Source organism: Typopeltis vanoorti, chromosome 24 (assembly GCF_054136105.1).
Source record: "Typopeltis vanoorti isolate ZY-2024b chromosome 24, IOZ_Tvanoo_1.0, whole genome shotgun sequence".
NCBI lineage: Eukaryota > Metazoa > Arthropoda > Arachnida > Uropygi > Thelyphonidae > Typopeltis > Typopeltis vanoorti.
In genome coordinates this window covers 68,874,096-68,901,580 of record NC_143572.1, presented here as the reverse complement: position 1 = coordinate 68,901,580, position 27,485 = coordinate 68,874,096, and the positions used below count along the sequence as shown (strand labels likewise).

Genomic DNA, 27,485 nt, shown 5'->3' with positions numbered 1-27,485 from the left:
CATTTACAATCATAACCTTTTTTGGTTCCTTTCCATCATACTTTGTAAAAATTAAATCTTTACTCCTCTCTCTCTCTCTCTCTCTCTCTCTCTCTCTCCTTTTTTCACATCTTCTCTTTTTCTATAATTTTTTTCAAATCATTCTTACATTCCAAAGCTATAAACTTTTTCAAAAGTTGATGACTTTGAAATGTGTGAATTTTATTCAGAAGTGTCATTAATGTTTTAAATTTTTGCACTAACATACATAATTTTGTCATTCTCCCATCAAGCACACCCTGATGACCATACAATGCTGAATGCTGTATTCTTACGCTGTCTTATTTTCTCACATTCTTTCACAGTTGTATGTCACTTCTCTTCTTTCTCTTTTTATCTGTACCACTCTTCAGGCATTACTCCAGTCAACATTGCTATGAGAACACAACAGGACTTTGTTGTGTTATTGCAGCAGTGCTGTATGAGATTTAGTACTAATAAAGTATAATTATTTTGTTATTTTCATGTGACGTCACTGGTTAGCAATGAATTATACCTGTATCTTAACAAAAATTCAACAAGAAAATGTTAGTTGAAATGAACTGTCATGTATGGCTATAAAACAGTTGATTTTTGCTGTTCATTCATTTTTGATGTTAGTGATAATAATAACGATGATGATGTTGTTGTTTTTTTTTTAGGAACATCGACAGCAGTTGAGGATGCCACTATTTTTACAAAGCTGAATAGCACCCTGGTGGATTTTGAAGAGAAAAAGGCTTTTCTTCCTGGAGTTCCTGCAAAAGTATGTTATGCATTTGGGAAGTATTACAAATAGTAATAATGAAGCACACCTTAATCATAACAATCATAACAGTAATAAATTGTGAATCACATTAACATCCTTTCTTTCCAAGAATAATGTCAGTATATGGGCTTCTCTCAACAAATCCCTTTCCAAGCATCAGTTGTTTCTTGTTATTTGGCATTATTATGAATAAGATTAATTTGTAAGGAAAGTGTTGCTACTTTTGGAATGAATGTAGTGGTGTTTAGAACTGTGCTGAAAAAATAGTGATTTAAATTGTATAATGTAGCTTTTTTCCTTTTGTAATAGTGCTTTTCATGTGTGTGTGTGGGGGAGGAGGAGGGGGGGCTGGATATTATAGGTATTCTTCTGTGATGTTTGTTATCATTTGTTGGTTATCAGTGTTCTTGTTGTTTGTTTTCCTGTTGGTAGTTTTGAAACATGAGGAACTGCATATCAGCAGCATGAAAGTTGCAGTCGTGGATTTTTCTCAGTGAATTCACTATGAAAATTGTTAAAAATATAAACAGTTTATGGACTCCTGTTGGTAATTTTGAAACATGAGGAACTGCATGTCAGCAGCATGAAAGTTGCAGTCGTAGATTTTTCTCAGTGAATTGACTATGAAACCTTCAGAACACACGCAATTTACAGACAAAAAAATACTAGTTGTGGTGGGCGGTAGATGGAGATGATTCGTAGTAGAGGCTCGGTGTAGTGGTTGAGACAGCTGTAGGTATCCTCCCGCAATGCGTCTTTGGACTCCTTGGAGGTATCAGGAATAATAATAATAATAATAAAAATTGTTAAAAATATAAACAGTTTATGGACTCATAGAGTGAATGACAAGAAGAAAAGTATCAGAGTGTGTGAGAAGTGTAATCATGGGCTGGGGAGTTTCAAAAAAGGAGAATAGTGTTGCTAAGAGTAGTAAGAAAATAAATGAAAGCAGTAATAATAAGTAATGAAATTGGAGTTAAAAGATTAGGCAAGAGTTGATAAAAATGAAGAATGAAATGAGGTGTCTGGAGGATGAAACTGAATGTCTAAAGAAGCGATTGACTAATATAAATGAGAAGGTAGAAGTTATCAATATTATTATTATTATTATTATTATTCAGGCCTTCATGGAGTCAAAAGACTCATCGTGGGGGGTCTCTCCTAAGAAACACAAAGTGTCTATCAAGACACATCGAGGGGAGGTCCTCCCCTAAGAAACACAAAGTCTATCATACCACTCCTTAAACTCTTTGACCGTTCTCGCTCTCATCACTCCATCAGGCAATGCATTCCATGGTTCAACCAACCTCCACGCAAAGAAACCACTCCTCACCCTCTTGCTCACAGTTTCCTTTTGTAACTTCCAGGGATGGCCTCTTGTCATCACTCCTTCCCGCTGTTCAACCAAGCGAAAGGACTTCCCAGTGTCAACCCTGTAACCACCTCTCAACAGTTTAGAAGTCTCAATCATATCACCTCTCCTTCTTCTATCCACCAAACTCTGCAGTCCACATTCCCTCAGCTGATCCTCATAACTATCCTTGTACAGTCTTGAAACCATCTTTGTCATCCGTCTTTGTATCCTTTCCGCAGTTAATTTATCCCCTTCAAATCCTCGGGACCAAATCTGAGAACAATAGTCTAAGTGTGGTATGATCAGAGACTTATACAATGGAATGATAACTGTTTTATCTCTGCAGGTCAGTGTCCTTCTCATAATTGCAGCAATCCTCTGTGTTACCTACACCACCTTTGCAATATGTTCCCTGAATTTCAGGTTTCTATCAATCATCAACCCCAGATCTCCAGTCTCCCCTATTTCCACCAGTATAACTCCTCCCAGAGAGATTGCAGCGTCCCATCAATGTTTACCAAACCTCAAGACCTTACATTTTGCTGCATTAAAACATCTGCACTATTACTAATAATCCTTCCCAGCTTCACATCATCTGCAAACAACTGAATATCCCCTTGCAATCCACTGGCAATGTCATTGATATAAAGGTTAAACAATATAGATCCTAGTACTGTGGGACCCCACTTGTAATCCTCTGCCTCCTTCAAACTGCTCCACCATACACAACTCTCTGATACCTATCGGTCAGCCAATCCTGAATCCAGTTGACCAATCTGATATCCAGACCCATGTGCTGCAACTTAAATATCAGCTTATCATGTGGCACCCTGTCAAATGCCTTCGCTAAGTCTAAGAAATTTGCAGTATATGCCTTTCCCTCATCTAATGTTCTTGTAACTTTATTATAAAAGACTAGCATATTGCTAAAACAAGAGCGCCCTTTCACAAATCCATGTTGACTCTCACAGATAACATTACCCTCATCTGCCCAATGTTGTATATGGTCCCTCACTACTTTCTCCAAGATCTTAACAACTACTGATGACACACAGACTGGCCTATAATTAGACACTTCCAAACTGTTACCACCCTTATGCAATGGCACTATCTTACCTTCCTTCCATTCCCTGGGCACCTTTCCTACAGCCAGACTTTCATTGAAAAGCCAGATTAAAGGCACTGACAGTTCCCTAGTACACTCTCTCAAAACTCATAGTGAAATACCATCCATTCCCAAAGCTTTACTGACATGCAGAGTACTCAGTATCTGAAACACACTCTCCTCCTGTACCTCTAAACCTCGAACCAGCCCTATCCCTCTAGCATTAAAACTGATGCCTCTAGGATGAAATACTCCAATAAAGTGTTCATTGAACAATTCCACTATGTCCTCTGCATCGGTCACTCTATTCCCATTTTTATCCCACAATATCATTCTTCCACAGTCATTTCTCCTCCTACTGGCCACATAGCTAAAAATTTCCCTAGGATTTTCTTTAATGAAACATATATCAAAGAATGATCATATGATGTCAAATGAGGATTCTGTCAATAGAAGTATGATGAATAACAGGATACAAAAAGGAGAGCAGAAATAATAAAAGTGAAGATTGCTGAGTCCTGTGAAGCAAACAGTGTTCAGTTTGAAAATGCATATGACTTTCTTCCTGTTGGAATGGCTGTTGATGGATCGAATCTGAATGTGTTGAGTGTTTGATATTTAGTGAATGCTGTTTGTCAGAGACACCAGATACACAATAAAGTTAGTGCAGCTGACAGTCAGAGAGAGAGAGAGAAAGAGAGAGAGAGAGATTGTGAAACATGTTTTGGAAGGACAGTAGAAAAGAGATACAATGGAAAAGAAATTAGTATAGTAGGACAGAGTGATGAAATGTATAAAGGTGAGAATGAGAGAGATATGAATGGGAATCAGAGTCAGGAACATGGAAATGGGAGAGGGTAGAGTGAAGAGAGATATTATTATTATTTTTTTTTATCATCCTCATCATCATCCTAAGACCCCATGGAGTCAAAGACTCATTATGGAATGTCCTTTTGTCATATACATAGCCCAACATGCCATGCCTTAAACACATTCAAATTCTCTACAGACATCATGCTCACAAGCAATGCATTCCAGCCATTGATAACTCTTGATGCAAAAATAAACCTACTTCTCACTTCCCTGCTCACAAGCTCCTTACACAGCTTATGGGGATGACCTCTTGTTCTACTCTGATCTCACACCATTTTATGAAAACCACTTCAACATTAGCCTTATAACAATCCCTTTAAAACTGCATGTCTCTAATCTTATCACCCCTCTTCCTCTTATCCATTAGACTCTGTAAATTGCATCTATTCAACCTTTCTTCATTTCAACCAGAGATCAGAAACTACCTTAGTCAATTGCCTCTGGACCCTTTCTAGCATCTCTTTCCTTTTGAAAACCAGATGACCAAATCTGTGCACAATAGTCCATATGTGGCTTAATCAAGACCTTATACAATGGAATCAGAATCTCCTTACTTCTACAAGTCGGTGTCGTCTGCAGCACTTCCAGATATATATTCACTGAAATTTCATATATATTCCTTCCTTAAAGAAGTCATCATATTGATGGCCATCATCAAGCAATTACCTCATATTCACTCTCTTAAATTCAAAAAAAAAAAATAATAATAATAAAAAGACAGGATATTTAGTGGGGTGTTGCTACAGCCCCAGGAGCACAAAGAGTGGGTACCAGGAAATGTTTAGACAGTTGAATTTGGCAAGTGCAAGAAGAATGATTGTTATGGGAGATTTTAACTACAGTAGTATAAATTGGGGAGAGGAAGATGCATGTAGCAATAAGGGAATGGAATTTCTAAAATTCTTGAGGGACAAATGACTTAGGCAACATGTAATAGAGGGAACAAGAGGTTCAAGAGTTTTGGATTTGGTTATAGCATCAGAAGAGTTGATAATAACTCAGATGACATCTCTCTCTCTCACCAGTTTGAGATCATATGGTTTTGACTTGGAAAATGAATAGGCATGCAGGAGTATCAAAGAGACGGGAACTTATGTGGAATTATAAGGCAGGTGATTATAATAGTCTAAGATGTCAACTTGGGGCAGTTTCATGGAGGAAGGAGTTGGAAGGCCAGGTTATCATTAGTGTGTGGGAAATTATGAAAGAATATTTGTTAGCAGCAATGGTAAGTTATATACCACGAGTCAACAAAAGGACACAATTTGGAGTAAAGTGGATGACAAACGATATTAAACAGGAATTGCATGTGAAAAAGAGGCTATGGAAGAGATATAAGGAGACAGGTGAAGAGAAGATGCATGAAGAGTATAAGACACAGGCCAGAAGAGTGACTAGTGTGGTAAGAAAGACAAAACTGGAATATGAGAGGAGATTGGCCCTAAGATCCAAAGAAAAATCCTAAGGAAGTTTTTAGATACATCGCCAGTAGGAGGAGAAATGACTGTGGAAGAATGATATTGTGTGATAAAAATGGGAATAGAGTGATTGATGCAGAGGACATAGTGGAATTGTTCAATGAACACTTTATTGGAGTACTTAATCCTGGAGGAGTCAGTTTTAATGCTGGAGGGATTGGTCAGGCTCGAGGTTTAGAGGTACAGGAGGAGAGTGTGTTTCAGATACTGAGTACTCTGGATGTCAGTAAAGCTGTGGGACTGGATAGTATTTCACCACGAATTTTGAGAGAATGCGCTAGAGAACTGACAGTGCCTTTGATCTGGCTTTTCAATGGAAGTCTGGCTGTGGGAAAGGTGCCCATGGAATGGATGGAAGGTAAGATACTACCTTTGCATAAGGGCGGTAGCAGACTGGAAGTGTCGAATTATAGGCCAATTTGTGTGTCATCAGTAGTTAGTAAGATCTTGGAGAAAGTAGTGAAGGACCATATACAGCATTCGGCAGATGAGGGTAATGTTATCTGTGAGAGTCAACATGGATTTGTGAAGGAGCGCTCTTGTTTTAGCAATATGCTAGCCTTTTACGATAAAGTTACAAGAGCGTTAGAAGAGGAAAAGGCATATATTGCCATTTTTTTAGACTTAGCAAAGGCATTCGACAGGGTGCCACATGATAACCTTATATTTAAGTTGCAGCACATGGGTCTGGATGTCAGATTGGTCAACTGGATTCAGGATTGGCTGTCCAATAGGTATCAGAGAGTTGCGTATGGTGGGGCAGTTTCAAGGAAGCAGAGGACAAGTGGGATCCCACAGGGCTCAGTACTGGGACCTATATTGTTTAACCTTTATATCAATGACATTGTCAGTGGATTGCAAGGGGATATTCAGTTATTTGTGGATGATGCAAAGCTGGGAAGGATTATTAGTAATAGTGCAGCATTGTTAGCATCAAATCCTGCAAGAGAATTTGAATAAGCTAGAATAGATAGGCAAATGAAAGGGGATGTCAGTTTAATGCAGCAAAATGTAAGGTCTTGAGGTTTGGGAAACATCGATGGGACACTGCATACTCTATGGGAGGAGTTATATTGGAGAAAGTAGGGGAGACAAGAGATCTGGGGTTGATGATTGATAGAAAACCTGAAATTTAGTGAAATTTAGGAGGTGAAGGTAACACAGAGGATTGCTGCAATAATGAGAAGGACACTGACCTGCAGAGATAAAACAGTTATCATTCGATTCTATAAGACCCTGATCAGATCCCATTTGGACTATTGTTCTCAGATTTGGTCCCAGTGATTTGAAGGGGATAAATTAACTATGGAAAGGGATGGTTTCAGGACTGTAGAATGGTAGTTATGAGGATCGGCTGAGGGAATGTGGACTGCAGAGTTTGGTGGATAGAAGAAGGAGAGGTGATATGATTGCAACCTTTAAACTGTTGAGAGGTGGTTACAGGATTGATACTGGAGGAGTTCTTTCACTTGGTTGAACAGCAGGAAGGAGTGATGACAAGAGGCCATTCCTGGAAGTTACGAAAGAAAACTGTGAGCATTCAGGATTATATTTATAATTATTATTATATATAATTTATAATTCTTATTATTATTATCATACCAGTGATTGAACTCATTTACCGTTCTTGTTCTAACCACTCTCTCATGTCATGCATTCCATGGTTCAACCTCCCTCCACACAAAGCAACCACTCCTCACCCTCTTGCTCACAGTCCCCATTTGTAACTTCCAGGGATGGCTCCTTGTCATTGCTCCTTCCTGCCATTCCACCAAGTGAATGAACTCCCCAATGTCTACCCTGTAACCACCTTTCAACAGTTTAAAAGTCTCGATCATATCACCTCTCCTTCTATTCACCAAACTCTCTGCAGTCCACATTCTCTCAGTCGATCCTCATAACTGACATTGTATAGTTCTGAAACCATCTTAGTTATCTGCCTCTATACCCTTTCCACAGTTAATTTATCCCCTTCAAATCCTGGAGACCAAATTTGAGAACAATAGTCTAAGTGTGGTCTGATCAGGGTCTTATGCAATGGAATGATAACCCTTTTATCTGTGCAGGTCAGCGCCCTTCTCAATATAACAGCAATCCTCTGGGTTACCTTCACCACCTTTGCAATATGCTCCCTGAATTTCAGTTTTCTATTAATTATCACCCCCAGATCTTGTCTCCCCTACTTCCTCTAGTATATCTCCTCCCATTGCGTATGCATCCTCCCATCGATGGATCCCAAACTTCAAGACTTTACATTTTGCTGCATTAAACCGACATCCCAATTTATTTGCCCATCTGTCTAGTTTATTCAAATCCTCTTGTAGGGCTGCCACATCTGAACTATTAATAATAACCCATCCCTGCTTCACATCATCTGCAAAGAACTGAATATCTCCTTGCAATCCATTGACAATGTCATTAATATAAAAGTTGAACAGTACAGGTCCCAGTACTGAGCTCTGTGAAACTCCACTTGTAAGCTTCTGCATCCTTGATATTGCCCCAACGTCGCAACTCGCTGATATCTATCAGATAGCTAATCCCGAATCCATTTGACTAAACTGACTTTTAAACCCATGATCTGCAACTTAAATATCAGCTTATCATGTGGAACATGATAAGCTGATATTTAATCAAATGCCTTTGCAAAATCCAAAAAAATGGCAGTATATGCCTTTCCCTCATCAACTGCTCTTGTCACTTTATTATAAAAGGCAATCATGTTACTAAAACAAGAGCGCCCCTTAACAAATCCATTTGGATTCTCACAGATAACATTATCCTCATCTGCCCAATGCTGTATATAGTCCCTCACCAATTTCTCCAAGACCTTAACAACTACTGATGACACACGAATGGACCTATAATAAGACACTTCCAGTCTACTACTGCCCTTATGCAGCAGCACTATCTTACCTTCCTTCCATTTCTTGGTTACCTTTCACACAGCCAGACTTTTATTGAAGAGCTAGGTCAACAGAGCTGTCAGTTCTTTAGCACATTCTCTCAAAACCCTTGGTGAAATACCATCCAGTCCCACAGCTTTATGGGTATCCAGAGTACTCAGCATTTGGAACGCACTCCTCTTGCACTTCTAAACCCTGAACCTACCTTTTCCCTCTTGTATTAAAACCTTCTCCAGGATGAAATACTCCAATAAATTGCTCATTGAACAACTGCACTATGTCCTCTGTATCAGTCACTATATTCCCAGTTTTATCCCACAATGTCATTCTTCCACAATCATTTCTCCTCCTTCTGGCCACATAGCTAAAAAATTCCCCACGATTTTCTTTGGATCCTAGTGCCAATCTCTTCTCATATTCCAGTTTTGCCTTCCTCACTATACTGGCCACTCTCCTGGCCTGCATCTTATATTCTTCATGCATCTGCCCTCCACCCCTCTTCTTATATCTCTTTCATAATCTCTTTTTTAACTACAGTTCCTTTTTGATATTGTTTGTCACCAACTTTATGCCAAATTGTGTCTGCTTCTTCACTCATGGAATATAGCTTACTATTGCTGCTAACAAATATTCCTTCACAATTTCCCATGTGCTAATGATATCCTGCCTTACAATTCTGCCCTCCATGGAACTGGCCCCTAGTTGATACCTAAGAGTATTATAATCACCTGCCTTATAATTCCACATATGTTCCCTTTTCTTTGATACACCTGTATATCTATTCATCTTCCAAGTCAAAACCACATGGTCACTCCCTCCAACTGGTGGGAGAGATGTCATCTCAGGTATTATCAGCTCTTCTGATGCTATGACCAAATCCAAAACTCTTGAACCTCTTATTCCCTCTATTATATGTTGCCTACGACATTTGTCCCTCAAGAATTCTAGAAATTCCATCCCGTTATTACATGCATTTTCCTCTTCCCAGCTTATATTGGTATAGTTAAAATCTCCCATAACAATCATTCTTCTTTCGCTTGCCAAGCTCAACTGACTAAACATCTACTCCCCACCCTCTGTGCTTCTTAGTTTGTAGCAACACCCCACTAAATATCCTGTCTTGGTCACTTCTACCTCACATCATATGCTTTCGAAACCATTAGTGTCACTGTCTTCCAAAGCCCCAACTCTTAGAGGACATAAGTCCTCACTTTACATAAGCAGTACTCCACCACCATGTTTTCCTTTCCTATCCTGCTGAAATATGCTATACCCTGCTATTTCAATTCCTGTTATTATATCATCCTCCATCAACCACGTCTCAGAGATCCCAATAATCTTTGGCCAGGCTGAAGCGTCACCAATTCATCTCCTTTATTTCGGATACTCCTGGCATTCGTATAAAGCATAAAAATGTCACTGCTTCTATACCTATCATTATCCCCTCCAGACTCCAGTGAATTCAGCGTTACCTGATGTCATCCCCCTTTCCCCCACCCATTCCCACAAGAGGCCACCCCTGCTACCATCCACCCCAGGGAATTCTAGTTTCCATTGCATTGACACACTGACTTGTTCAGAAAACAGTAATCTCTCCAGATGCCTTCGTCCTTCCTCATTCAAATGCAAGCGGTCTCTTGCATACAGTTTCATTCTGTCTTCAAATACCCTCCAAACATCCACATATTCCAATCCTCTCTTCTGACACATTCTGGGTATTATGTTATTTAGTATTACTGCTCTTCTGCTCAGCTCATCACTATCATACCTGGGCAACATACACACACATCTTTCCTCTCTGTTTTTTCTTTTGCACAACCTCAAGCAGGATACTAAGAGAATAGTAGCTAATAAGAGAATAGTAACTCTCCTCCTGTTCAGGACAGTTCCTAATTTTCATGACTTATTCACTTGCAGTTATTAGCAAGTGGCCTAATTAAATTCAGTATACACTTGTGCAAAATGATATCACCCTTAGAAAAATCTAAGAATGATATCATCTCAGATTTTTTTGTTATTGGCTGTTTTGAATATAAGGAAGTTTCTCTTCTCTTATGATATTATTATGCTAAATCTTACTAAAAATACATTTTCACTTAATATAGATTAACACTATAGTTAAGCTTTGAATTGAATAACTGAATAATGACTTCATACAAAATATTTTAGTTATTTATCTGTAAATGATATATATTATAATGTCATTTAATTATATGTATCTTTTAGGTAGTAGTTTATTTCAATTTTGGTAATCCTAGAGATGATAGAAAATTAAGGGATGCTGTGTGGACAGTTCAATATTATCATAGAGGTATGTGCTCACATAATACTTAATGTTTAAAATGTTAAGATGCATTTTTTCTTTCTTTCTTTCTTCTTAGAAAGAAAGAAAGAAAAAAATTATTTTATTATTTTTTATTATTTTATTTGATTATTATTCACAGATCTCCCATTAATTCAGTAGACCTATCATGGGAGATCTCATTCAACCAACAGTATGTTGTACCTACTAATTCATACTTTTCAAATTAATGATAAATTTTGTCAATGTATTCCTCTCATCTCTCCTTCTCTTCATGTAAAAAGCTGTTCCTAACTCCTTTACTCACTACATACTCACTCATACATAAATTTGAGACATGACTTCTCATTCTTCTTCTTTCTCTCTTATAAATAATCCTTTTGTATTTATCTGGTAAAAAATCCTCATCAGTTTAAACAACTAGATTTTGGTTTAATCACTCAGCATTTCTCCATCACTACAGAAATCAAGTAAACAAATCTGAATACACACAGTATTCCATGATGTGGTCTGATCTAGGTCCTGTACTGGAGCAGTACCTCTATGCTACTATTCCCTTATCTCTATTGGCAATGTTTGCCTTATCATAATAGCTAGCAATATGCTAAGTGGTCTTCATAACTCCTGTAATGTGTCTGCTGAACTTCAAGTTTCTTTCAACTGCCATTCCTAGATTCCATGTCTCATCCACCAGCACAATTCTGCCAGTAGTGCACACTGTTATGCTTCCATATTAAGAAGTGTTATGGTTATGGAAGAACTTCAAGAATTTCCATAACCATTATCTTAAACAGTGATCTCAGCATCCTCCAGTGAGGTAAAAATAATTTAGTGAACTTTAATTCAAAGATTACTCTTACATCACTGTTTTCTGTATTATTTCTCATAAGAAAAATCTCACTTCACTACCCTCCTCTCCCTCTCAACTTCTGATAATATTTAGATCTCCAGGTTATCAGATTTCTCTCTTTGGGCTGGCTTACACCTCGAGCCTTTCATGATGTAAGCACATTACATTCATAGCTTCCTCAGCCCCCAAAAAACTAGTATCCTCTTCTGCTCAAGACACAACTTCTCACCTGTACCATTCCAAACACTACATGAATCTCTAAATCAATGAAACTATATTATTATTATTATTATTTGACACTTTCAAGGGGTCCAAAGACTCATCAAGGGAGGGCACTTGCTCTACAACTCTCTGTCTCCACCACTACAATCCACCAACTGCAACCACCATCATCTTCTACACCAATGCCATCTACTGCCCACCACCACCACTAGTATTTTCACAGTCAATCACAAACGTCTGTGCCCACAGCAGGATTCGAACCTGCAGCCTTTTGGCAGGAGAGCAGATATACTAACCACTCAGCCAACCAGGCCTCACTTAGAATGCACTTGATACTATTCAGTTGATGGTATGCTTAACAGATGGTAGGTCTTCTGTCTTAGATTTGCTCCAATCACTTTCTCATAGTTGCCTTTTTTTTCTACATTTCATGAGCGCTGCTCCACTGAACTGACCACCACCATTCCTCTACTTTTTTCTAATCATGCAAAATCAAGCACAGCTGCAGATTAATGTCCATAAGCAGCTTCAAACATATCAAATCAATTTTTCATCCACTCTTTTCATTCCATTTACTTCTGTCCTTTGGAACAGCCTTATCTATGCAGTTTTCCCCAAAATGTCAAGAAAGTACTAAGGCAAGTGATGTGAAGTCATTAGCCTCTATATACGAATTGCCTAGTTATGAAGTTACTTCCATGCAAACTTTCTTTGCTTATACTTGGATAAAGGATTAAATGAAGAATATAATTTCTTGACATCCTTAATTTAAAGCATAACCAAGTGGAAAAACTTTCAACATCTATCTCTAATCCAGAGTATTTTAGTAATAAGGTATGATACCTTTTGGCTACTTGTATATGGAAATATGATTTCTGCATTACTTCAAACTTGGTAGCACTTCTAGTTTGGCTCCCACTGATAAGAGCTCAATAAAGATCAAACAGGTTTGGGTACTGACCCTTTCTATAATGCATACATAATATTATACATGTCTGTAAGGATATGTGCTTTGCATTATGGGATACTAAGGCAAATGATGTGAAGTCATTAGCCTCTATATACAAGTTGTCCAGTTGCGAAGTTACATCACATGCAAACTTTGTTTGTTTACACTTGGATAAAGGATTAAATCAAGAATAAAATTTCTTGGCATCTTTAATTTATAGTATAACCAAGTGGAAAAACTTTCAATAACTTTTTATCATCATAAACATTTGAAGATCCCCAGTCAATCCACATGAAATATTATTAACAAGTGAGTCAACCAATAGGGACCCAAGAATAGAACCTTGAGGCAACTTGTCACTTTCCTTTTCTGAGGAAAGTTACTCGTGCTAGTGTCTAACAAATGCCTTTGCAAAGTACAAGAAAATCACTGTATATGAATGCATTTGTCACCTTATCATAAAATGTAACTAGATTGCTAGAACACGACCTGTCCTTCACAAACCCCTGCTGACCATAGAAAATCTTATATCCATCAATCCAATCCTGTATTCTGTTCCTAACCAGTTTCTCCAACACTTGGACCACAACTTCAGATATACAGACTGGTTTATAACTGATTCTGTCCTACTGGGGAATGTGATGACTGAAGAGGTGGAAGATTTGAAGGATGTAGCTGATTGTGTACTGAGTGAGAGAGAGGAAGTGGAAAGTGTGAAAAATGAATTGATTCATGTAAATGGAGAGATTAGGATGCTTGAAAAGCTAACCGGCATGGCATGAACAAGATTAGGAGTCAGAGAAAGTTATTTCAATGAGAGCAGGAGAGAGAATGTGCAAACAAGGGATGATTGAAAGTTGAGAGAGTACAGAGCAACAGATAAAGAGGTAAACGAGAAGACAGATAATAAAAGAGGGGGCTACACAGCGCTCTGTACTGGTAGTTTAACCTTTCTGTCAATGATATTATCTGAATTGCAGGAGTTGTTGCAGATGATGTGAAGCATGGAAAGGTTGGTTATTAGTAATAGTGCTGATATGATAGCCCTTCAGATGAATTTGAACAAATTGGACAGATGGGCAAATGAATTGGATGTCATTTCAATACAATGAAGTGTAAGGTTTTGAACTTTGAGATCCACAGATGAGAGGTTTCATATTCTATTGGTGGAACTATATTAGAGGAAGTAGAGGAGGCAAAGGATCTTGGAGTTATAGTCAATAGAAATTTGAAGTTTATGGCACATATTGCAAAGGTGGTGAAGGTATCTTAGAGAAATGCTTTTACATTAAGAAAAATTTTGATGATAAGAGAAGGAAAAAACATGGTGATTCCATTGTATAAAGTCCTTATCAGACCATATCTGGATAACTTGCTCAACTCTGGTCATCAGAATTTGAAGAGGATGGAGTAATCTTGGAAAGAATACATAAGTCAGAAATGATATCAGGACTGTATTGTTGGTTATGAGGAGAGACTGAGGTCATACAAACTGCAGACCTTGGTGAATAGAAGATAAAGGTCTGATGTGATGGAGACATTTAAGCTGTTGAGAGGTCTTTACAGGATTGATACTGGAGAGGTTTATCATACAGTAGAAAAGGGGCAAGAAGCAAGGACGAGTCATTCCTGGAAATGTGAACACAGATGGTGAGTAAGAGAATTGGAAGTGGCTTTCTTTTTTGCATAGAGGTTTGATAGACCATAGAATGCATTGCCTGATTGGATGGTGCATGTGCAGATGGTTAATGTTTAAATAATGGTATGATGACTTTTGTGTTGTCTAAGATGAGCCTCCCAGAATGAATCTTTTGACTCTGTGGAGGTCCTGAATAATAATAATAATAATAACAGTCTTATGCAGCAGGTGTCAATTGGTCAGTTGGATAATTCCTTTGCTCTCCAGCTAAGTCTATGGGTTCATATTCCATTATAGAATGAATGATTTGTCAAATCGGACTGATATGCATTAGCCTTTGTAGCCTGTTGTATGTTTGATTGATATGGAGTGGTATGATAGACTTTGTGTTTCCTAGGAGGGACCTCCCTCGATGAGTCTTGATGGACTTGTGTTTCTCAGAAAGGACCTCCAGCGATGAGTCTTTCGACTCCATGGAGGCCTGAATAATAATGATTTTTAGTGGAACCTGTGGCATAGTAATTAAATAATAAAGTAGCACGTAAAAACCACAGTGAAATCTTTAATTAGTAAAAAGACAGATATTTCGTACTAAAAATAATAGTACATCTTCAGTGTCTGTAACAGTAATAGGAATGGAATACAGGCAAATGTTCGGTGGATCACCTATTAAAATACAATTGTTACCGTGTGCTAGGAAATAATAGAAATAACAAATTTAATCTATTAAGATAAATGGTTTTTTTTTACATGAGATAAAAGTCTCCCAGATCTTTGAGAGAGACATACAGTCATTCTATTTAAATTTGGTCGGTGTAAGATAGTTTCCTTTCTTTGAATAAGTGTTCATATTTGAATCTGCATCTATGGAGGAGAACTGCTTTATCCCACTGGACACTATGAGTAGAGTCAATACTGTGCTGTGCCAGAGCAGACTTCAGAGGTTTGTTATAATCAATGTAATATTGATGTTCTTTTTTCAACAAAACAGCCAGTTTGTCCAAAATAAGAGACATCACATTCGCAAGGTATTTGGTAAATGCCAGCCAAAGATAGAGAGGACGGTTTATCCTTTGTAGAAGGTAATAAAAAAGAAATTTTGTTGATAGGAATATATGTTGGGATCAGTTGATGCTTTTTCAGAATTCTACCTATAGGTTCTGAGATTCCTGGAATGTATGGAATAGGAACTCTGCGGACAGTTGAAGAAACTTTAGGTGTTGGAACATAAGAGTCAAGTATCTGTTGGATTTGATTGGAGTTGTAATCATTTGATTCCATTAACTTTTTAATGATGGAAAGTTCTTGTTGTAAGATTATTGGGGAAGAGCAAACTTTATGTGCTCTAGGAATTAGAGATTTAAGAATACCAAATTTTTGAGACATGTGGTGCGCAGACTTTTTGTGAATGTATCTGCCAGCAAAAGTGGGTTTTCGAAAGACGCTTGTAGATAAGGTACCAGAAGATGTTCTAGTAAGGAGAATATCCAAAAATGGTAAAGTACCAGAGTTTTCTTTTTCCATAGTGAATTGGATGCATGGGTGAAGGTTATTTATCTGTTGTAGAAAAGTGGAAAGTTTATCTTCAGTGTGTGTGGCCAAATAGCAAAAATATCATCAACGTAACGGTACCAAAGAGATGGTTGAAAATGAATGGATGAGAACATAGTATCTTCGAATTGTTTCAAATAGTAGTTTGCCAAAGGTGGAGACAAAGGGCTACCCATGGCAGTACCTTCAATTTGTTTGTAGATTTTGTTTTTCCAACTGAAATAACCTGAGTGGATGACATATTCGAATATCCTTGCAATATCTGGAGGATAATCTTCGTATAATGAATTGACTGTGTCGTTTAATGGGATATTGGTGAACAGAGAAATGATGTCAAAACTAACTAATATTTCAGAATCTGTAATTTTTATATCCTTGATTTTTTCAAGAAAATCTGTTAAGTTTTTGATATAGGATCTGGAATGAACAGTGGGAGCACTTAAGGAACGTGATAATATTTTTGCAATCCTATAAGTTGGAGAGTCAATGCAATTCACGATAGGTCATACAGGACAGCCTTCTTTATGGATTTTTGGGAGTCAATAAAGATGAGGAGTTCTTCCAAAGTAGGTGAGTATTTTATCTACATAGTTCGGATCCCAACTTATAACCTCATCAAATAATTTATTTAGCTGTTTAATTTGCGAATTAGTAGGATTACGTGATCTCTTGGTAGATCGTGGTGTCTTCTAATGTGCTGGATACTTTTGTCTCATAGTCAGTCTTATTCATAACTACAATAGCTTTTCCTTTATCAGCTTTAGAAATGGATATTGTATTATCTTTTCTTAAAGAAGTTAGACCTTTAATTTCAGCATTTGATAAACTGCATGGAGGTAATTAGCTTTTGAATAAAGAAGTCGCAACTTCAAAACGTAGTTTGTTGACATCTTCACTGAAATTAAAGGTCTAACTTCTTTAAGAAAAGATAATACAATATCCATTTCTAAAGCCGATAAAGGAAAAGCTATTGTAGTTATGAATAAGACTGACTATGAGACAAAAATATCCAGCCAATTAGGAGACACCACGACCTACCAAGAGATCACACGTAATCCTACTAATTTGCAAATTAAACAGCTAAATAAATTACTTCATGAGGTTATAAGTTTGTATCTGAACTACGTGGATAAAATATGCACCTACTTTGGAAGAACTCGTCTTTATGGATTCACAAAAATCCATAAAGAAGGCTGTCCTGTATGACCTATCGTAAATTGCATTGACTCTCCAACTTATAGGATTGCAACAGTATTATCACGTTTCTTAAGTGCTCTCACTGGTCATTCCAGATCCTATATAAAAAACTCAACAGATTTTCTTGAAAAAATCAAGGATATAAAAATTACAGATTCTGAAATATTAGTCAGTTTTCACATTATTTCTCTGTTCACCAATATTCCATTAACCGACACAGTCAATTCATTATACGAAGATTACCCTCCAGATATTGCAAGGATATTCGAATATGTCATCCACTCAGGTTATTTCAGTTGGAAAAACAAAATCTACAAACAAATTGGAGATACTGCCATGGGTAGCCCTCTGTCTCCACCTTTGGCAAACTACTATTTGAAACAATTCGAAGAGACTATGTTCTCAACCATCTCTTTGATACTGTTACGTCAATGATGTTTTTGTTGTTTAGCCACATACTGAAGATGAACTTTCCACTTTTCTACAACAGATAAATAACCTTCACCCATGCATCCAATTCACTATGGAAAAAGAAAACTCTGGTACTTTACCATTTTTGGATATTCTCCTTACTAGAACATCTTCTGGTACCTTATCTACAAGCGTCTTTCGAAAACCCACTTTTGCTGGCAGATACATTCACAAAAAGCCTGTGCACCACATGTCTCAAAAATTTGGCATTCATAAATCTCTAATTCATAGAGCACATAAAGTTTGCTCTTCCCCAATAATCTTACAACAAGAACTTTCCGTCATTAAAAAGTTAATGGAATCAAACGATTACAACTCCAATCAAATCCAACAGATACTTGACTCTATGTTCCAACACCTACAGTTTCTTCAACAGTCCACAGAGTTCCTATTCTGTACATTCCAGGAATCTCAGAACCTATAGGTAGAATTCTGAAGAGGTATCAACTGATCCCAACATATATTCCTATCAACAAAATTTCTTCTTTATTACCTTCTACAAAGGAATAAACTGTCTTCTCTATCTTTGGCTGGCATTTACCAAATACGATGCGAATGCGATGTCTCTTATTTTGAACAAACTGGCCATTCTTTGGAAAAAAGAATAAAAGAACATCAATATTATATTGATTATAACAAACCTCTGAAGTCTGGTCTGCCGCAGCACAGTATTGACTCTTCTCATAGTGTCCAGTGGGATAAAGCAGTTCTACTCCATAGAAGCAGATTCACATATGAACGCTTATTAAAAGAAAGTTGTGAAAACTATCTTACACCAACTGAATTTAAATAGAAATGACTGTATATCTCTCTCAAAGATCTGGGAGACTTTTATCTTATGTAAAAAAACCTTCTTCTTCTCTTCCGTCTAAGACGGGTTGAGTCTTCTCTTGAGCAGGATCTTCCAGTCTTCTCTATTCCTTGCTGTTCGAAAAAGTTCCTTATATGTTCTGCATCCAGAGATGTTCTTTATTAATTTCAGCCAGGTAATTCTTGGTCTTCCAGGTTTTCTTTTTTCAGTTGGAAAAGTATTGATTAGGACGTTAGGAAGTCTGTCTGCATCCATGCATACAGTGTGTCCAAACTATCTCAGTTGTTGTTTTCTAATTTTTTCTATTATTATCTTTATATACAATAGTTCTTGTCTGACTGTGATGTTTGTTTTCTTTTCTATCCAACTTGTTCTATTTATTTTTCTTAAGCATTTCATTTCAAATGTCAGCAGTTTTTTCTCCTCTCTTTTTTTAACTGTCCACACTTCTGCTCCATAGATGACTGTTGGTATAATTATTGCTTCATATAATTTGATTTTGGCTTGTTTAGATATCTTGTTTGTTTTCCAGATTTTCTGTAATTTTCCCATGGTGGTCCATCCTATCGCTATTCTGTGTTTGATTGTTTTGAGTTCATCTATTGTTTCTGTTAGTTTTGATCCAAGGTATATGAAATTGTCTACTTGTTCTAATTGTTCTCTGTTTAGGGTGGCTGAGATGGTAGTTTTGTTCCTCCCTATTTTCATCACTTTTGTCTTTTGTATATTTATTGTCATGTCATATGTTTTACAGGTTTCGTTTAGCTTGTTGATCAACTTTGTAGTTCATTTGGGGTTCTTGCAAGAAGGACGAGATCATCTGCATATTTGATATTATTTATGTTTAAACCATTGACATTGATTCCAGGCTCATTGTCTATTGCTTATTTACAACTTCTTCTAGATATATGTTGAATAGGCATGGGGATAATGGGCATCCTTGCATTACTCCTTTTTGGATCTCTATGGGTTCTGTTGTGAGTGTGTCCTTTTTAATTATTGCATTTGTCTTAGAGTAATATTTTATCAGAAACTGTATTATATATTTGTCTATTGCTTTTTCTAGTAGAATTTTGAGAAGGATTTCTCTGTTGATGTTATCGAAAGCTTGTTTAAAGTCCACAAAACAACAATATAGTTCTTTATGGTCTTCCCAGCTGAGTTCTGCTAGTTGGTGCAATGTGAAAATTTGGTCTATTGTTGAATAGTTTCCTCGGAAATCAGCTTGTTCTATGCCTATCATTTCTTCGTAGGTTTTTTTTAATCTATTTTGTATAATTCTTATGAATATTTTATAGGACGTTGAGGGAGTAAATTGATTGGTCTGTAATTTCTGCAGTCTCTTTTGTCTCCTTTCTTGTATATTGGGATGATCTTTCCAGTTCTCCAGTCAACTGGGATCTCTCCTGTTTGTAGTATTTTATTGAATAGGGTTGTTAAATATTCTATTGATATGCTGCCTCCATATGACCACAGTTCAGTAGGGATAGTATCAATGCCTGGTGCTTTATTGTTTTTCATCTGTTTTATTGCATATCTAACTTCTTCTTGTAAAATTTTTGGGTGATCATTATTTTCTTCTATTGTTGGCATTGTAGTTTTGTTTCCTTGGTGGAAGATAGTCTTAAAATGGTTTGACCAGATTTTTCTTATATATTCAATATTCCCGGTTTCAGTCATCTTGTTGTTTATCATTGTTACTGCTTTTGCTGAGAATTTCTTTGTAATTTCTCTTACAGCATCATGGAAGACTTTTAGGTTGTTTTGTTGGTATGCTTCTTGGCATTTCTTAGCTTTTTCTTCTAACCATTTTTCTTTGGCATTTTTGCATACGCTGTCAACTTTATTTTTTAGTGCTCTGTATTTTTCTCTATTCTCTTCATTGTTTTGTTGGTTTACAAGTATCTTGGCCTCTCTTTTCTCTTCTGTGGTAGCTATGATTTCTTGGGTTATCCACTGTTTATTTTGGGTTTGGAACCTAGAGTGTCTTTTGCAACTGATAACACTGTTTCTTTTCCTTCTTCCCAGAATTTTCCGCTGTTCTGTAAGATGGAGGGTTTTAATTTCAAGCACATCTGTTCTAAAAATCGACTTCTGCTTGAGTAAAAAAACCATTTATCTTAATAGAATAAATTTGTTATTTCTATTATTTCCTAGCACGCGGTAACAATTGTATTTTAATAGGTGATCCACCGAATGTTTGCCTGTATTCCATTCCTATTACTGTTGCAGACACTGAAGATGTATTTCACCTCCACCTTAATTATTTTTCCAAAACTTTCATCATATACATTTTAAGGTTTCAGCAGGTGAAGGAAGGCCATGGGCTACAACCACAGTGGGTGATTGATTTCTCTGATTATCCACTCACTGAAACAGGAGTGCTGCCCTGAATCAGCCACAGTGTTATCTCGCATTGGCTACGGGAAAGTTGGTATCTGCTTCCACTGTATGCAGAAGGCTTCATGAAGGTGGTGTGTGTGTGCTAGGTAACGGATAATCTGCATGCCCTCCGCTTTCTTATGCCACAGGAGAGAGTGTTTGAAATGTCTCAGGCTCCATGTCAACTGGACTCAAGACTAATGGGAGTTGGTATTGCTTACAAAGAAGTCCCGATTTTCTCTGTAAAGTGATACCAGGCATACTCTGATCAAGAGAGAACCAGAAATATGTTATTATCTCTCGAATATCTGTCCCTTTTACTGACCTGTATGTTCTTCCTAGAAGAACCATGAATGCTGCAACTTACAGAGATGAGGTCCTAAAATACTATGTTCCATATGTGGATGCAAAAGGGGGAGATATTATCCTACAAGACAATCATTGAGGCAAGCTTATGGACCACTCTATCTTCAAGAAGAGACATCATACATATGGACTGGCCAGCTAGGTTGCCTGACCTTAATCCTATTGAGCATATCTGGGATTTATTTATTTAGCATATGATGATACAATGGCCATGAGGCCCTTTTTACAAAAAGGGCCTCACAGAAGTACAGCACCATTTCATCCCCCACCCTAATTTTATCCGGGCTCAGGACTGGCATAGCTGATGAATCAGGCCTATGGCTGTGTCTTAGGTATTCCTGATTGTAATCTGTGTGTATTCATGGGGCCAGTTTGTCTGTTTTGGAGACGAAAAGCCTGAGTTTCCCAGTGGGGGGAAAACCCTACCTCTTTATAAGACTGGCTAATTCACCTTTTGTTGAAAGAGACCAGATAAAGGTTTCTCACATCAAGGATGGGAATCGAACCCAGGTCTTTCTGACCAAAGGGCTTTATCTATACCAACTGAGCTACAGAGGCCCATATCTGGGATGCTCTAGATTGATGTGTTGCTGGTCTCAATCCCCTCCCCCCTTCCCAAAATCTTGAGAGACTTAGGAGACCTTTCCAAAAATCGGCTAGAGAGATACTTAGGTAAAGGCCATTAAAAGTTTGCTGTTGAAACGATAAGTTTTTAATTTTGTAGTAAATTAGTGATTTAGATTTGTGTTTTAATGTTTATTTTTTGTAACTTAGCATAACTGAGTGATTGTGGAGCTTTGTTTATTTGAAAAGCCATTTTCTTTACTATTTTTTAAGCCTGCAGTGAATGATAACAACATGGCGATATGATTAAGATCTGCATGTCATCTGGCATGAAAATCAAACATAATTAATGGCTTGGACTTTTCAACAATGGTTTGTTGATGTGAATGTGGAGAGTGTATTTGTGGAGAGACTGAACAAGAGATTAGAGAGGTATCAATATGTCGAAAGTGTGATATTCTGTTAAACTACAAGTTATTAGTAAATGCAAAACTGACTCATAGGATGAAAGAGTGCATAATTGTGGGAGAAAATCACAGAATGGAAGCGAGTGAGACTATGGAAGTGAAAAAAAGTATAACTGATGAAACAAAGCAAGTGATACTGTGAAAGCAAAGGAAAACAGGAATACAGAAATGAAAGAAAAACAAATGACAGACTGACTAATAGTGTAATTTCCACAATGTAATAACTCTTGAAAAATGAATTGAGCGAATGAGAAGCGAGATGAAAAACGTGTAGTGAGGTGAAAAGTTTGGTGGATAAGAATGTAAGAGTGTAAAAAGTTAGGTGAAATGTAAGAGTGTGAAGGAAAACAGGGAACAAAGATGTGACATGATTAAAGAATAACAATATATTGAGATTCCATTATTAGAGGTGTGGTAATTATTATTATTATTTGACACCTCCAGGGAGTCCAAGGACTCATCGAGGGAGGGCACCTGCTCTAAAGCTGTCTCCACCACTCAATCCACCAACTGACCACAACTACACCAACACTGTCACCTCTGACCACCACCACCACTGGTATTTCCACAGACAATCACAAACATCCATGCCCACGGTGGGATTCGAATCCACAGCCTTTTGGCTGGAGAGTGGATATGCCAACCATTCGGCCAGCTAGGCTGACAAATTATTATTACATGACACCTCCAGGTAGTCCAAAGACTCATCGAGGGAGGGCACCTTCTCTACAACTCTGTCTCAATCAACTACACCAATGCCATCTACCACCTACCACGACCACTAGCATTTCCACAGACAATCACAAACATCTATGCCCACGGTGGGATTCGAACCCACAACCTTTTGGCTGGAGAGTGGATACACTGACCACTCGGCCAACCAGGCTGGCAGTAAATAACAGATATCAAAAGGTGTGTTTTCCAGGAGGGAGAATTAGCCTGATAATTGATGCGATGAATGCAGAAGATCAGGAGAGAGAGGAACTTGTGAGACTGAGATGGTTTTACAACCATTAGAATAGTCATAGTGTGAGAGATAATGATGAGAGAATATGAATGAAAATATAGATTGACAGTGAAACAGGGAGTTGAGAGAGATAGGGAGAGAGAGAGTAAGGAGAGTGAATGGTGGAAGTAGTAGTGAATGTATGTATGAAAATGGTTAGCATGGAAATGGTATGGCCTTGGATGTAATTGAATCTGAGTAGATAGATAAGGATTAGTGGTGATAAAGGCATTGGGAATGGCTAGGTGCAGGGAAATCACAACCAACAGGTGGCATAGAACTGCTTATGGACCTCTAAGTGAATTGTATTTATTTACAAATGCCAGGAGCATCAGACATAAGGGAAATGAATTGGTTTTGCTGAATGAGTTTAAATTATTGGAATAAGGGAAACATGTTTGGATAACAATGATATCTTCACAGGAATAGAAATTTTACTTTTTTTTATTCATATGGTGTACCTCATCCATCCCTTAGGGCTAGTTGAACCATCCTAATGAAGGATTGAGTATGTATTTATGACTTTAGATCCATCTATGTTCATGAGCCGGTTTGCTTGTTCTGAGGGATGAAAAATCCACGTTTCTGGGTGAAATAACCCTCTACCTCCTATGAGACTAACTAATTCACCTTCAGTCAAAAGAGACTAGATAAAGAAAGTAAAGAAACTGGAATCAAACCCAGATGTTTCCAACCAAAGGACTTCATCTAAACCAACTGAACTACAGAGGCTCAGGAATAGAAATGGAAGGGTATAATGTTTTTCATGGGGAGAGAAATGGACAAAAGAAGGGAGGGGAATGCTGTTGATGATAGTAGGCAAATTATGTCCACACAAATTGGAGATGCGAGAGGGGAAATAGTGGCAATGGTTTTGAGTCAGTATCATATGAGGTGGAAGTTGGCAAGAAGAGATATTTAGTCAGATGCTGCTATATTCTGGAGAATATGGTGAAAGAGAGAGAGATGATAAAGAAATGTAGAAGCAAAGTGAGTTAGCAAAAGAAAGAAGGGTGATTATTATGGATGATTTTAATTATGATGGGAATGAATTGAAATAATATAAGAGGACAAAATTTGGTGTAAAGTGGATGACAAACAATATTAAACAGGAACTGCATGTGAAAAAGAGGCTATGGAAAAGATATAAGGAGACAAGTGAAGAGCAGCTGCATGAAAAATATAAGACAGGCCAGGAGAGTGACTAGTGTGGTAAGGAAGACGAAACTGGAATGTGAGAAGAGATTGGCCCTAAGATCCAAAGAAAATCCCAGGGAATTTTTTAGCTATGTGGCCAATAGGAGGAGAAATGATTGTGGAAGAATGACATTGTTGGATAAAAATGGGAATAGAGTGACTAATGCAGAGGACATAGTGGAATTGCTCAATGAACACTTTATTGCAGTATTTCATCCTGGACGAGTAAATTTTAATACTAGAGGGATAGGGCAAGTTTGAGGTTTAGTGGTGCAGGAGGAGAGCATGTTCCAAATACTGAGCACTCTGGATGTCAATAATTAAGCTGTGGGACTGGATAGTATTTCACCACAAGTTTTGAGAGAATGTGCTAAACAACTGATAGCTCCTTTGACCTGGCTTTTCAGTGAAAGTCTGGCTATGGGAAAGGTGCTCAGGGAATGGAAGGAAGGTAAAATAGTGCCATTGCATAAGGGCAGTAGCAGACTGGAAGTGTCTAATTATAGGTCAGTTTGTGTGTCATCAGTAGTTGTTAAGATCTTGGAGAAATTAGTTAGGGACCGTATACAGCATTAGGAAGATGAGGGTACTATTATCTGTGAGAGTCAACATGGATTTGTTAAGGGATGCCCTTCTTTTAGTAATATGCTAGCCTGTTACAATAAAGTTACAACAGCAGTAGATGAGGGAAAGGCATATACTGCCATTTTCTTAGATTTAGCGAAGGCATTTGACAGGGTGCCACATGATAAGCTTTGTCAACTGGATTCAGAATTGGCTGTCCGATAGGTATCAGAAAGTTGTGTATGGTGAGGCAGTTTCAAGGAAGCAGAGTGTTACAAGTGGGGTCCCACAGGGCTCAGTACTGATACCTATATTGTCAGTGGATTGCAGGGGGGGGATATTCAGTTGTTTGCAGATGATGTGAAGCTGGGAAAGGTTATTATTAATAGTGCAGATGTGGTAGCCCTGCAAGAGGATTTGAATAGCTAGACAGATGGGCAATGAATGGGGGTTTAATTTAATGCAGCAATATGTAAAGAAGTTTGGGATCCATCGATGGGAGCAAGCATACTTCATTGGAAGAGCTATACTGGAAGAAGTAGGGGAGACAAGAGATCTTGAGGGTGATGATTGATAGAAAACTGAAATTCAGGGAGCATATTGCAAAGGTGGTGAAGGTAACCCAGAGAATTGCTGCAATACTGAGAAGGATGCTAACCTGCAGAGGTAAAGGAGTTATCATTCCGTGGTGTAAGACCCTGATCAGACCACACTTAGACTATTGTTCTCAGATTTGGTCCCCAGGATTTGAAGGGGATAAATTAACTGTGGAAAGGGTACAGAGGCAGATAACATAGATGATTTCAGGACTGTACAATGTCAGTAATGAGGATCGGCTGAGAGAATGTGGACTGCAGAGTTTGGTGGATAGAAGGAGAGGTGATATGATTGAGACTTTTAAATTGTTGAGAGGTGGTTACAGGGTTGACACTGGGGAGTTCGTTTGCTTGGTTAAACAGTGGGAAGGAGTGATGACAAGGGGCCATCCCTGGAAGTTACGAAAGGAAATTGTGAGCAAGAGGGTGAGGAGTGGTCTCTTTGTATGGAGGGTGGTTGAACCATGGAATGCATTGCCTGATAGAGTGGTGAGAGTGAGAACGGTCAATGAGTTTAAGGAGTGGTATGATAGACTTTGTGTTTCCTAGGAGGGACCTCCAATGATGAGTCTTTTGACTCCATGGAGGCCTGAATAATAATAATATAAAAATATATATAATATAAAAATTTTAATAATATAGATTGGAATGAAGAGACAGCACTTGGGTATATGGAAAATGAATCTGAGAGACAACTATCTTAGACAGTATGTAAGGGTGGGCACTTGAGGATTGCAAATCTTTGATCTAATCATTTCATCAGAGGATATTAATGTAAGGTAGGTGTCACATTTCTCCATTGGTGAAAGTGACCATTGGTGACCTTGGGTGGTTGCCAGATATATGAAGAAAGGATATATATGGAACTACAAGGCTGTTTATTTTGAGAGGATTAAGAGATAGCTTAAAATGAAGATTAAGCAGAAGGGGGCTGAATGCTGCTTGGGATTTGACCAAAACATATAACATTCATGTGTAAATATATTCTCAAGGTCAAAATGCTAAATTCATTTGCACATTGATGTTGTTATGACAGGATTTAGCACAAAATATGGAAGAAGGGGATACTGTGGAGGGAGCACAAAACGAACAATGATAACAGTCAGTTGCATGAGGGGTATAAATAGTAAGCCAGACAGATGACTCAGTTGGTAAAAATAGCAAAAATTCAGTATACACAGAAATTAACAAACAGACAAAGAGAAATGCTACTGAGGTTTTTAGATATGTCACAAGTAAAAGGAAGAATAATTATGGTAAAAAAATAAAAAAAATTTGGCCACCACACGAAAATTGGAATTTCGTGTGGTGGCCAAATTTTTTTTATTTAGTTTTTATTGTGCTCAAAATAAGTTAATATATTATTTATATGCTTTTATTATTATGTACATAGGATTTATGTACTCTAAATATATATTACGCGATATCGCGTGATATGTAATTCGGTCAAATAAGTTATATATTTTACAAATAAAAAATATTTAAATATAATAATTATAACTTTAATTATCAGTCTTTTATAATCACATAGAATTTTTAAAAATAACGTACAAATAGAAAAAATAATTATCAAAAATCAACATTTATAGGGAACTTAACAAGTTTTGGTTTCGTTGGACTAATTGGTTTCGTAATTGCACATATTATAATATCACTAAAAATCTTATATAACTACTGAACTTACTCTAAATTGTAAATCACTTACATATTCAAAAAATAAAAAAGGGGTACAAAATATAAAATTATTTAGCAGTGCAATCATGCAATTCAAAAAAACAGTCAAAACATAATGGGGGAGAACCTGGACATTTTTTACATTCAGTGGTGGTGTTTACCCTTTTTATATTT

At 37.4% G+C, this 27,485-nt stretch overlaps 1 protein-coding gene across 1 annotated transcript in view; it reads left to right on the top strand.

Moving 5' to 3' along the window:
* The window catches only part of LOC150093385 (uncharacterized), a 334,426-nt gene that overhangs the window by 200,781 nt on the left and 106,160 nt on the right, over positions 1 to 27,485 (top strand). Inside the window, exons 11-12 of the mRNA XM_090414082.1 lie at positions 681 to 784; positions 10,730 to 10,814. Coding sequence (XP_090270208.1) covers positions 681 to 784; positions 10,730 to 10,814 — 189 coding nt within the window. The remainder of the gene's footprint in view (positions 1 to 680; positions 785 to 10,729; positions 10,815 to 27,485) is intronic.